The sequence below is a fragment of the Dendropsophus ebraccatus genome, chromosome 11, assembly GCF_027789765.1.
Source record: "Dendropsophus ebraccatus isolate aDenEbr1 chromosome 11, aDenEbr1.pat, whole genome shotgun sequence".
NCBI lineage: Eukaryota > Metazoa > Chordata > Amphibia > Anura > Hylidae > Dendropsophus > Dendropsophus ebraccatus.
The window spans coordinates 12,391,763-12,405,300 of NC_091464.1; the positions used below are offsets into that span (position 1 = coordinate 12,391,763).

Consider the following 13,538-nt stretch of genomic DNA (forward strand, 5'->3'; position numbering starts at 1 on the left):
CGCTTCTCCCATCAATGGAGACACAGAGATACCCTTACCTACACTGATTGAATGTGACCAAATACCTGATCACAGGGATGAGATTCCTACCCCAGAAGCTGCATTTCACCAACCACACCTAAGGCACCTGACCAGTGTTATCCCACCCTTGGATATGGACGCTGAAATTCTACTCCTGCTTGACAGAGACAATCTAAGGGTACACAAAGTGCGTCAGCAGTGTAACGGTCCTGATGGGATGGGTAATCATTGGGAATGTATGCTTGGATCAATCAGGAATTGACTCCTTTAAGACTTACGTGCACAGGGACGGACGCACATCTTGCATCAAGCCGTGCCCTCATCACTATAAAGTCAAAGAGAAACCGCCAGACCTCATACAGCTGCCTGACGTCATTCCCTCCCCCTATGCTGACAACTTGGGGAGATCAGTGTTCCTCACAACGAAGGATGACGATAACGTAGCCTTGTCAGTAGAGGACAGAGACTTTGTCAAGATAATGGACAGTGAATTCTCTAAGGAGGAAACCAATCACTGGGTTTCTCCACTACCTTTCAGAGCTTCCAGGATAAGACTCCCAAACAACCGGGAACAAGCATTGCAAAGATTTAACTCTCTTCAGCGTTCCCTAAACAGCAAGCCTGAAATGAGAGAACACGTTGTCACGTTTATGGAAAGAATATTCCGGAACAACCATGCAGAACCAGCTCCATCTTTGAAGAAGAACGAGGAGTGCTGGTGCTTACCTTCATTCGGAGTATACCATCCCAGAAAACCTAATCAAATTAGGGTTGTATTTGACTCAAGCGCCAAACATCAAGGTGTGTCTCTTAACAACGTCCTTCTCACAGGTCCCAATCTGACAAATAACCTTGTCGGAGTCTTGATGAGGTTCAGAAAAGAGCCTGTTGCCATCACCGCTGATATTGAACAGATGTTCCACTGCTTCATAGTCAGAGAGGACCACAGGAACTTCCTCAGATTTCTGTGGTACAAGGACAATGACACCACCGAGGAGATGATGGAATACCGCATGAGGGTACATGTATTTGGGAACAGCCCTTCACCTGCTGTAGCGACTTATGGCCTTCGCAGAACCGCCAGAGGGAGAGTCCCAGTATGGAAAGGATGCCAGAGACTTTGTAGAAAAGGACTTCTACGTAGATGATGGACTCAAATCATTACCTACTGAAGAAGAGGCAATTGATTTACTTAAAAGGACTCAAAACATGCTGTACCAAGCCAAACTACGGCTACACAAAATCGCTTCAAACAGCCTGGCTGTCATGAGAGCCTTCGAGTCGGATGATCATGCTCCTGAATTCAAGGACATAAACCTGGGACAAGACGATCCACCAGTGCAAAGAAGCTTAGGCCTGAGGTGGGATCTGTCCGCCGACTCCTTTGGCTTTCAAGTAAGTTGTGCAGACAAACCCTTTACAAAACGTGGTGTCCTGTCAGTTGTGAACAGCTTATACGATCCACTGGGATTTGTAGCGCCCATTACCATACAAGGTAAATCCCTACTGAGACAGCTTTCTGAAACCATCAAGGATTGGGATGCCCCCCTTCCTTCTGATAAAGAGCAAAAGTGGGATGCCTGGAAGCAATCTTTGTATGCTTTGGATCAGATCCACATCCCAAGATGCTATGTCAAAGCCTCAATTACTGCTAGCAAGGGGAAGGAACTCTACGTGTTCTCGGATGCTTCCATAGAGGCCATAGCAGCCGTTGCCTACATCAAGGCGACAGAACCCAACAGTCAAGTTCATATTGGGTTCGTTTTTGGCAAAGCCAAGTTAGCCCCCAAGCCTGATCACACTATTCCCAGGCTTGAACTTTGCGGAGCTGTATTAGCAGTGGAGATTGCAGACTTCATACAGCAAGAACTGGGTGCTGACATAGACGAGGTCCGATACTACACTGACAGTAAGGTCGTTTTAGGTTACATCTACAATCAGACCAAGCGGTTTTATGTGTACGTCAGTAACCGCATTCAAAGAATCAGGAGGTCCTCCAAACCTGAACAATGGCATTATGTACCATCCAGGCCTATGTCTATAGGTTCCTTTGCGAACTCTTCATGGCTTACAGGCCCAGAATTTCTGCTGGAACAGACAGAGGAACATGTTCAGGAGGTCTACAGCATCCAAGATCCAGATAATGATCCAGAAATCCGCACTGAAGTCGGCGCATTAGTCACTGGAACAAAGCCACCTTCCAACCTCAATTGTCAACGTTTTGAACGTTTCTCCAGTTGGATGAGACTTGTTAGGACTATTGCAAGGTTGGCGCATATTGCAAGATGCTATCACCATACGCCTGGAGATCACGATTGTCGCAGCTGGCATGTCTGCCATATACCCCTCTCTGCTGAGGACATTTCTCATAGTGAATCCCTTATAATACGTCATGTGCAGCAGGGGGAATTCAGTGCTGAGTGGAAGTGCTTGTACGACAAACAGCAGGTTCCAGTGAAAAGCCCTATTGCTAATTTGAATCCATTTATGGACAGTTTTGGTTTGCTAAGGGTTGGTGGTCGACTCAATCAAGTTGACCTAGGAGTTGCAGAGCAAAACCCTCTCATCATTCCCAGCAAACATCACATTACCACCTTGCTGATCCGGCACCACCATGAAAGGACTGAACACCAAGGAAGGCAAATAACTGAGGGCAAGTTACGTTCTGCAGGCCTTTGGATTCTAGGCATGAAGAGGCGTGTGGCGCACTTACTGCATGACTGTGTACATTGTCGTAAAGCAAGGGGAAAACAGTTATACCAACAGATGGCTGACTTGCCCGCGGACAGACTAGTACTGAGCCACCATTCACCTACGTTGGCCTAGACGTCTTTGGGCCATGGATGGTGTCTGCACGCAGGACCCGTGGCGGCCACGCTAACAGTAAGCGTTGGGCCGTACTATTCACTTGCATGAGCGTGCGTGCCGTTCACATAGAGGTGATAGAATCCATGGACGCATCCAGCCTGATTAATGCTCTAAGGCGCTTCTTCGCAGTCAGAGGACCAGTGAAGCAGTTGACGTCTGACCGTGGAAGCAACTTCATTGGAGCATGCCGAGAACTGAATATTGGCACCAAGCCCATCCAAGATCAGCTGGCAGAGAAGGGTTGCACCTGGATTTTCAATCCTCATAGTTCCCACATGGGAGGCGCCTGGGAAAGGATGATCGGGATCTCACGCAGCATCTTGAACTCTATGCTTATGGATGTGAATTCAAGACTCACACATGAGACTCTGGTTACTCTTCTCTTCTTTGAGGTTTCCGCCATCATCAACTCAAGACCCCTTGTTCCAGTATCAATGGATCCTGAAGCACCGGCTATACTGACTCCAGCTACTCTTCTCACCCAGAAAACTAGGAATCAACTGACGCCAAGTAGAGAGTACACTCATGGAAACATCTACCAAAAACAGTGGAAACGTGTACAACACTTAGCGGATTACTTCTGGAACAGATGGCGAAAGGAGTATCTTGTGATTCTTCAAGGAAGAAGAAAATGGCAACACCAGAAACCAAACTTGAAAAAAAAGGAGACCTCGTATTGATGAAGGAACAACAAACTGAAAGGATGGACTGGCCTATGAGACTAGTTACAAGAGTTCTTCCCAGCAAGGATGGCAAGATCCGGAAGGTGGAGTTGAAGATCTCCAGGAAGGGTGAGACCAAAACGTTTGCAAGGCCTATCAACGAACTGATCCTGATATTGCCTGTTGAGGATGTTCCTGGCGGATGAACAGGACTGAACTTTCCTTTAAAGAACTTTATTCCTCAGTTATGAAACAGTATTATCTCACTGTTTATATTGCATATTAACATGTTTTGTTTCAGGTTTTGCACTATATTTCATAGAAATTAGTTTATAGTGAAATCCCCCTAAGGGAATTTCAGACGGGGAGTGTGCTGTTCTCCTCACTTATCTGTATGTTATTCAGATATTTTTATAACTGCATTGTTTACATTCATTCCTTGTTGTATTCATTACATGTATTCTTGCTGTGCTACCATCTGCTGGCCAAGAGTTTAGACTCCCCTCCATTTTCGCATTTTTTGGTTTGTCCCTTAGTGGGTGTGTCTTATAGCCCAGTCTCCATGTCACTTCCTGTAGCAGGCATTCTTCATCCTGCTTCTGACTGGAGAAGTAGTGCTTGCTTGGGCTTATCAGAGTCATAATCTTCTGACCAGAAATTACAAGTGTCAGCAAGGTATCTTCTAGGAAAGCAGCAACAGCACAATATAACTACTATACTGCATCCGTGACTAAGCTGTATGTGTAGATATTAAACTACGTTCTGCTCAATTTTCTACTCTACCTGACGCTTATTCTGGTTCCTGTCTGCCTCATATGCTGGAATACAAGGTAGGAAATCTCCAGTCAAGGGCCACTAGTCAGATAAACCTTCACTCGCCGCATGTGGGGACAGAACAATGGTGCCGGCGGATATGTGCGCCGCTATGAACTGGTACAAGCGACGGAATCTGCCAGAATTTATCTGCGTGGATTCTGTAGTGTAAACTACCCTAAGGGTACAAACCCACTTGCCAGATCTGCAGCGAGTCTCCTTGCTGCGTTTTTGCAGCGAGACTCGCTGAAGATCCCAGCCCTATACTTTCATTAGCAGAGATTTTGTCTGCAGCCCTCCCCATTAACCCCCTAGCCACCGGACATTATACATTACCGGGTCCCCGTTCCTGCTTGCTTCGGGGCTCCCGGTGTCTTCACGGCCCGCCCGGCCAATCAGTGTGCTGCGGCGGGGCAGCGCACTGATGTGCCGGGAGCCGCCGAAGCAAGCAGGAGCGGGGACCTGGTAAAGTATATCCTGCCGCCCCCCCTGCAGCCCCGATCGCATAATCGCCCCCCCCGGCCGCACGATCGCCCCCCCTCCCCCCCAGCCCCCGGCCGGGGGGGGGGGATCATGCGGACGATCGGGGCTGCAGGGGGGGTGGGCAGGATATACAGTACCAGGTCCCTGCTCCTGCTTGCTTCGGCGGCTCCCGGCACGTTCTGCCCGGCCAGTCAGTGCGCTGACCCGCCGCGCACTGATTGGCCGGGCGGGCCGTGAAAACACCGGGAGCCTCGAAGCAAGCAGGAATGGGGACCCGGTAATGTATAATGTCTGGCGGCTAGGGGGTTAATGGGGAGGGCTGCAGACGTTTCTCTGCTAATGAAAGTATAGGGCTGGGATCTGCAGCGAGTCTCGCTGCAAAAACGCAGCAAGGAGACTCGCTGCAGACCCGGCAAGTGGGTTTGTACCCTAATACTATATTCCCTACAAAGTTACTATTGACCACCTAAGTGCCTAATAAAGTACCTTGGTACTTAATTTGCACTAATTTGAGTCACTGTAATGAATGTAGTCCCTCTTAGTACACAATGTACATGCACATGTATGCATCTACCTCACAGCAGAGAAAATAACACATATTCAGAGAGGTTAGCACAAAGTAAAATTTATTGCCTAACCTCTAGTTTAGTATATATATTTAAAAAAAAAAAAAAAACAACAGGTAGAAAAACAAGACACAATGGTACCAGAGACATGTTATTTTGTCAGGCGCAAATTTAAGGATGCATTAGCATTACGCACAACATTAGTATACATTTATAACACTAACAATATCAGATTGAAATCTAAGGAATATTGATAAACTGACAATATATACACAAATATATACAGACTATGTAACACTGCGAATGGCATCAAACACATGTGTTAAATTTTCAGTTCAATCCACATGTATATGACCAAGATTGAAAGGCAAAAAGTACAGAGGGGAAAAAAAACAAACACTGTAAAATAAAAACTAATTCCAATTGTGATTAGGAGGCCAATACATATTACAAAATAAAAAGTACAAGTACAAGTGTGAACTCACAAGTAGAGATGAGCGAATATACAGTAAGGACGAAGTGAAGTGCTTTGTCCCTATCTGTATTCCGCTCTTCGGGCTGCGGCGCTTTGAAGTGTGCATATATTGGGCTTCACTCCTCAGCTGCCATCTTGCACAAATATTCTTCGTCGATCTTAAAGAGGCACCAGCCTTCTTCAGTGGAAAGATCAGATGCTCCACGTCTCTTGTAGAACCGGAGCCCAGTTTCCCAGGACGGGATCCATCTTTTTTCCAGCACCTGGGAAAAAGCAGCACAGAGCGGAGCACACTTCAAAGCGCCGCAGCCCGATGAGAGGAATAAAGATAGGGTCGAAGCGCTTTGCTTCGTCCTTACTGTATATTCGCTCATCTGTACTCACAAGCTTCTAGCAGGACTTTAAGGCACAAGGATTTTGAGAACAATGTTTTATCGTAGTGCAAATATGACTCTGTACTGTCCTGAGGAATCATGTCAGCAGCAGCCTGTTCCAGGCACAGAAATGTCATTTACGTTGATGTATTCCCCGTGTGGTGGGAAAGACGAATGGCCAGATTCTCTTGTTTCCATAATTCTCTCAATGAGCACTCTGCAACATGTACAAGATAAAAAGAAACATTAGATAATGACAAGTATACATCAAAAAGCTTATACAGCAGACCACCGCTATCCTCTATGGGCTGCCCGGATGATCCAGCGATCACCCGGGCAGCCTTCCGCCCCTCCCTGCTTGATCACGGCGTGTGTAATAGCGCCAGCAGCGAGCAGGGAATGAGGAGCAAGTGAGCGCTGACAGCGCTTGTTTGCTGCTCTATGTCGCACTGTGTAATAGGGGCTTTAGGCTAGCTTCACACCGTTTTTGCTTTTGTATGTTTAATGTATTGGTTTTACGGAAAAAATGGATGCAGAAATGAGCATATAAAAGCAAAAAAAACATTTGATATTGCCATGTGTGAAATCACCTGAACTATTAAATTATGGCATTCCTGATCTCACACAGTAAATGGCGTAAGTGCAAAAAAATGCGAAAGTGCACATTTTTGGTCACATCATATCTGGGAAAAATTGTAGTACAAAGTGATCAAAAAAAGCAAGGTACCCATGGAAAGTACCGATCATGGCGCAAAAAATGACACCTTACACTGCCCCCTAGACCAAAAAAATAAGAGTGTTATAAGGATGGTAATAATGCAATTTTAAACACTTTAAGGTTTTAAGTTTTTAAAAACAGTGAGATAAAATAAAAGTTATGCAGGTTACACATCATTGTAATCGTACTAACTTGATAAACATGTCGGTTTTACCATAGGGCAAACAGCATTATTATTTTTTTTTTCAACTTCACTGCTTCTATAGATTTTTTTCCCTGATTTTGCAGCATATTTTATGGGGAAATTAATTATGTCATTGCAAAGTAAAATTGGAGTCTCAAAAAATAAGGGCTCATGTGGGTCTGTAGGTGGGGAAAAAAAAGCAAGCACTATGGCCTTTTAAACACAAGGACGACAAAACAAAAGTGCAAAAATGAAAAGTGGTCAGGGAGGGAAGGTGTTAAAAACAAGGGGTTGACGTGGTTGACCCAAGTTTTTATGTACATTAAAATGAAACGTTCAACGGACACAGTAAAATGGATGCAAAAACGCAGTGTGAACCTAGCCTAACTTGAAGAGGATGTGGATGACTTGGGTTGCTATGCATTTGGTGGTGGACTTAGGCAGTGAAGATTGGAAAAACAGTGTCATTCTCTTCCAGAAGCAGTTCAACACCTGTTACCAGGTTGTGTGTGGTACTTCGACACTGTTTCATTCACTTCAAAGCAGGTTGTTCTCTAACTCGGGGCTAATTCCTTTAAGGATTTCTCACCCTTAAAATACTACAAGGGGGTGTGGACTTTCCCACAAGGAATGCCCAGGTGGCTACATTCAGAGTATAACAGCTGATGCCAAGATAACCTGTAGACTTTGGGCAGAAGTCACAACCAGACAATATCAGCTCAGTTGGGTTATGTCCACAATACGGAATTCTCGCAGAAATTAGGAAGCAAGCACTAGAGACCACAAACAGTAGAACTGCAAAAGAGCACGGGACATTGACACAGACCGCATTCACACGCAGCCACCGACGTGGAAGGCCTGTAACGGAATCCTCCGTTCCCCCCACCACCACCTGTAATAAGATGCTGGGAGCGGGGGAACTGTACAGATATGAGCCGCGCTGTAATGAAGCTGCCGCACGGGGATCCGTTACAGGCCTTCCACGTCCGTGTTCTGTGCGGAACACTGAACGTGTGAATGCGGCCTTACAGATGCTGCTGGACACAGTGAAGTGCATCAATTCTTACTTACCTATGTAAATTTGTGGTTCAATACTGACCACCACTAAGGCCTCATTCACACATGCTCAATGCTGTCCCCAATCACAGACCCGTGATTGTTGACAGCATTTTGTGCCTCCCTAACGGTCCGAAATTCATGGACCACTACACTTAGACAATGACCCATTCTGCAATTGCTGATCCACATTACAGCATGTCCTTTTTTTGAGGCCTTTTCATAGATCCACAAAAAGTGCGGATTGTGAATAGGCACGTCAAAATCAACGAGTTTTAAATTTGTTCATAACCGCAGATCCGCAACTATGGACAAATTTTGTGGCTGTGTGAATGAGGCCTCATACACAGACTCCACGACTGCTTCTCAGCCCACTGTAACACTTTTCTGTTTAGGTATTACTGCTGTTTTTTGTTTGGCTTTTCTATATGGGAATTATATTTCTTTCAATTTCTGCCACAAATTGTGACTTCTGTTTCCACATTTGTTTTGTTCATCGGTTATTGCTTTGAGCCATTCCTTTGTCCTTCTCTATAGGTACAAACTCTCAGGACATCCTTTAATTTCAGAAACAAATGGAAAATAAATGTCTAAATACCCCAGCAAGTATTGGGTGGTGGGACCTCTTTAAGGCCGCCTGGAACATGTCAAGTTTTTCCAGTGGTCATGAGGCACATCAATGAAGACCAGAAAGGTCTCAAATCGATTGCCACAATATTACTTGTCATTCAGAAGTTAACAGAAATATATAAAAAAAACTTTTGTTGTTATGCCTTCAACTGTTTTCAGCTTTAGAAATAGCACATTAGACACATCAAATAGTTGTGCATCACAGCTGTGTGTCACCATGCAGTAAAACTGACATGTAATCTTTGTTTTGCCAGTCTGTATGATTACAGCAATATTCAGTTTATAGTTTTTGATGTTTTAGTACTTTAATTATTAATTTTATCTTTTTCAACAATCTGACTATGATACATAGAAATTTTGACACCTAGAGAACAAAAACAATACAATGCCGGGATTTCCTGCTTTTTGATACTGAAAGTTAAGGCGTGCAATAGTATGGTTTAACATACAACCCATTACATCAGAGTGCATTAGTGCCCCCTCCTTCCCGACCCATGGCGTACAGTTACAGCACTGAGACAGAAGTCTTATTTATTATGGAAATGTGCTCCAAAAGCACAGGGAGTATTCTTCCTGCATGCAAAAGCGCAGTTATTTTTAAATCCCAGCTTCCAGCTGCTGGATTGACATCTACTACCGTGTCTCACTACAATAAGTCAGTTGACTTTAACTAGGCCTTATTTTTGGGAGAAGGGATTATATTTCAAGCCTACAAAGTAAAGAAAGGTCTTATTTTTGGAGAAACATTGTAGGTTTTACTCTTCCTGTTGAGATGAAATCCTGTGCGAACGCTTTGCAAATTATGCTCAGCGCATGCACGGTTCTCTGGGCTTCTCCCATCTGCTTCTAAGACTTGAGGCAGGTGAAAGCTGTCAAAGGCCCAAGTGCAGACCAGTCACTAATATCAGTAGGTGAAGTTGAAAGTAAAGTCTAGTGCAGGGGTACTCAACAACTTTTAGTGAAGGTCCACTTACCGGGGTCTATTGTCAGGTGAAGGTCCGAGCTGAACATCAGTAGGAAACGTGTTGTTACTTTTCACAAACGTTGTTCAACTATTTACATACAGAATTGCTGCTTATTAGTGGAAAAAACTGACATTTTTTTCTCTCACCAGCCCTTTCAAATTAGAAACAAAGCAGGTGACTGCCCTAGTAGTATATAGCCCCCCCTGTGAGCTCTACCCCAGTAGTATATAGCCCCCCCTGTGCGCTCTCCCCCTCCCATATAGCCCCCCCTGTGCGCTCTCCCCCTCCCATATAGCCCCCCTGTGCGCTCTCCCCCTCCCATATAGCCCCCCTGTGCGCTCTCCCCCTCCCATATAGCCCCCCTGTGCGCTCTCCCCCTCCCATATAGCCCCCCTGTGCGCTCTCCCCCTCCCATATAGCCCCCCTGTGCGCTCTCCCCCTCCCATATAGCCCCCCTGTGCGCTCTCCCCCTCCCATATAGCCCCCCTGTGCGCTCTCCCCCTCCCATATAGCCCCCCTGTGCGCTCTCCCCCTCCCATATAGCCCCCCTGTGCGCTCTCCCCCTCCCATATAGCCCCCCTGTGCGCTCTCCCCCTCCCATATAGCCCCCCTGTGCGCTCTCCCCCTCCCATATAGCCCCCCTGTGCGCTCTCCCCCTCCCATATAGCCCCCCTGTGCGCTCTCCCCCTCCCATATAGCCCCCCTGTGCGCTCTCCCCCTCCCATATAGCCCCCCTGTGCGCTCTCCCCCTCCCATATAGCCCCCCTGTGCGCTCTCCCCCTCCCATATAGCCCCCCTGTGCGCTCTCCCCCTCCCATATAGCCCCCCTGTGCGCTCTCCCCCTCCCATATAGCCCCCCTGTGCGCTCTCCCCCTCCCATATAGCCCCCCTGTGCGCTCTCCCCCTCCCATATAGCCCCCCTGTGCGCTCTCCCCCTCCCATATAGCCCCCCTGTGCGCTCTCCCCCTCCCATATAGCCCCCCTGTGCGCTCTCCCCCTCCCATATAGCCCCCCTGTGCGCTCTCCCCCTCCCATATAGCCCCCCTGTGCGCTCTCCCCCTCCCATATAGCCCCCCTGTGCGCTCTCCCCCTCCCATATAGCCCCCCTGTGCGCTCTCCCCCTCCCATATAGCCCCCCTGTGCGCTCTCCCCCTCCCATATAGCCCCCCTGTGCGCTCTCCCCCTCCCATATAGCCCCCCTGTGCGCTCTCCCCCTCCCATATAGCCCCCCTGTGCGCTCTCCCCCTCCCATATAGCCCCCCTGTGCGCTCTCCCCCTCCCATATAGCCCCCCTGTGCGCTCTCCCCCTCCCATATAGGCCCCCTGTGCGCTCTCCCCCTCCCATATAGCCCCCCTGTGCGCTCTCCCCCTCCCATATAGCCCCCTGTACATGTCGTCCAGACAAAAAAAAACAAAAAAAAAAAACACAACTCACCTAGCACTTCGCTCCTCCGCTGCGCCTGTCTTCTTCTTTTCTCCTGTCAGCCCGGCCCCCGGCTGATACGCGCTCTCTGGGGACGTCCCGGGGATTTCCCAGCAGAGCGCACACCAGTGAGCCACCGGCCTGCTCTACCGGAAGTACAGGACGGCGGCATACACAGAGGTCACTGAGGTCTGCTGGGGAATCCCCGGGACGTCCCCAGAGAGCGCGTATCAGCCGGGGGCCGGGCCGACACTGCCCCCAGCCCCACAGGCGTACTGAAATCTAAGGACAGTACGCCTATGGGGCGGGAGGCAGTGCGGTGGGGGAGCGGGACACATCGGGGCCGCCGGATCCGGACAGGGGTCCGGAAAGCTGGGCTCCGGGTTCGGACCGCGGTCCGCCAGTTGGTCTACTGGATGTCAATTAGGCAACTGAAGGTTGATAGAATTAGAGGATGTACCATCAGCTACATCCTCTTTAATATGACCCACTAGGGCTGGGTGATATGGGCAAAAAATAAAATCTCGATTTTTTAAAATTTTTTGACGATTCTCGATTTAAATCTCGATTTTTTTCCTTTTTTGCTAAATAAACAGAACATTTTCTCCCTGCAGCATCAGATACTATTTTAATATTTTAGACAACAACTGTATTGATTTCCAGTGTAACAGAGGCCCCATATAGTATAGGAAATCATGTTTGTGCCTCCATCTACGTAGGGTGTAGTAGTGGAGGTATAGTGGATAGGGGGTGTAGGAGTGGAGGTATAGATGAGGGGTGACTGGGGTAAAACTGAAGGGGACTGGGGTGACACTAAAGGGGACTGGGGGGGGACACTGAGGGAACAATGAGGGGATTGGGGGGACACTGAGGGGACTGGGGGGTGACTAGTGCAGCTGGAGGTGATTGGAGCAGGAGGGCACATACATCTCCTCCTCCTCTCACCTCCACACACACGCTCCCCTCCCGGCCAGATATGGAGGTCCCGGGTCTGTGGAGGAGGAGGCCGCAGGGACTACAGTAGGTGGTGATCGCATAGCTGCGGGTCACGGAGCTATACAACGGGAACGGGGGTCTGCACCGAGCCCCCCGATCCCGCTGTATAGCTCCAGGACGAGCAGCGCCGCGATCACCACCTACTGTAGTCCCTGCGGCCTCCTCCTCCACAGACCCGGGACCTCCATATCTGGCCGGGAGGGGAGTGGGACGCTCAGTGGAGGGGGCGGGGGCAGATCAGCGGCGGCGCTGTCAGTGGCTGGAGGCCGCCGGCACTGCACCGCCCCTCTCCAGCCTGGCCACCCAGCATCTTCTCCCCGCTCACCCACACCGCCCCTCTGCGGCTCTCCCGCCGGCCTGCACCGCAACCCCCCCTTCTCTCAGCTCCTCCCCGACACCGCAGCCCGAAATGATTTTTTGTGAAAATCGAATTTACGATTTTCACAAAAAATCAAATCGATTTCAACGTTCTGGACGATTAATCGAATTAATTCGATTAATCGCCCAGCCCTATGACCCACCGATAGAGGGGCGCAGTCACGGGGAGGCCGGTGCCGCGGTCCGTTTTTTAACCGCGGCCAGTTTCCTGTCTACGGCACCGTTCTATCCACGGGTACGGGCTGAAGCATAGGAGGGGGGCCAGCCTGCCCCCAGTGGGAGGGAATTCCTTCCCCTCTATGACGCAGCTCCGTTAGAATCAATAGAGCAATGTCATAAAAGGAGCGGGGGTTTCCTCCCACTTGGGGCGGCCCAGCCCGTCTCCTGTGCTCCAGCCCTGGCCCGGTTACCTGTGGATAGAATGGCGCTGTACACGGGAACTGGGCAGCAGTTCAAAAAAACGGACCACGGCACCGGCTTCCTCGTGACGGCGCCGTTCTATCCGTGGGTCATATTAAAAGAGGGTCCTCTTTAAAGGAGACCTGTCACCCCCCCCCGTGCCGGGGTGACAGGCTCCCGACCCCCCGTTACAGCCCCCTATACTCACCTGATCCCGCTTCCTGATCCGGTCGGGTCACGGAGATATCAGCACCCGAAGCCCGGCGCGCGCGCTCACAGGAGAGTCCGACGCTCAGAGAATGAATGGGGAGTCCGATGCCCCGTCATGCTCTATGCGCATCGGACTCTTCTGTGAGCGCACGCACCAGGCTTCGGGCGCTGATATCTCCGTGACCCGACCGGCTCAGGAAGCGGGACCCGGCGGGATCAGGTGAGTATAGGGGGCTGTAACGGGGGGTTGGGAGCCTGTCACCCCGGCACGGGGGGTGACAGGTCCTCTTTAAGAGCAGAGGCATTGCAGACAAGCA

The 13,538-nt window shown here is 49.1% G+C and overlaps 1 protein-coding gene across 1 annotated transcript in view; it reads right to left on the reverse strand.

The window, feature by feature from the left end:
- Nucleotides 1-5,949: 5,949 nt before the first annotated feature.
- RAB29 (RAB29, member RAS oncogene family) overlaps nucleotides 5,950-13,538 on the reverse strand; it is a 30,232-nt gene continuing 22,643 nt past the window's right edge. Inside the window, exon 5 of the mRNA XM_069944445.1 lies at nucleotides 5,950-6,479. Coding sequence (XP_069800546.1) covers nucleotides 6,365-6,479 — 115 coding nt within the window. The 3' untranslated portion in view covers nucleotides 5,950-6,364. The remainder of the gene's footprint in view (nucleotides 6,480-13,538) is intronic.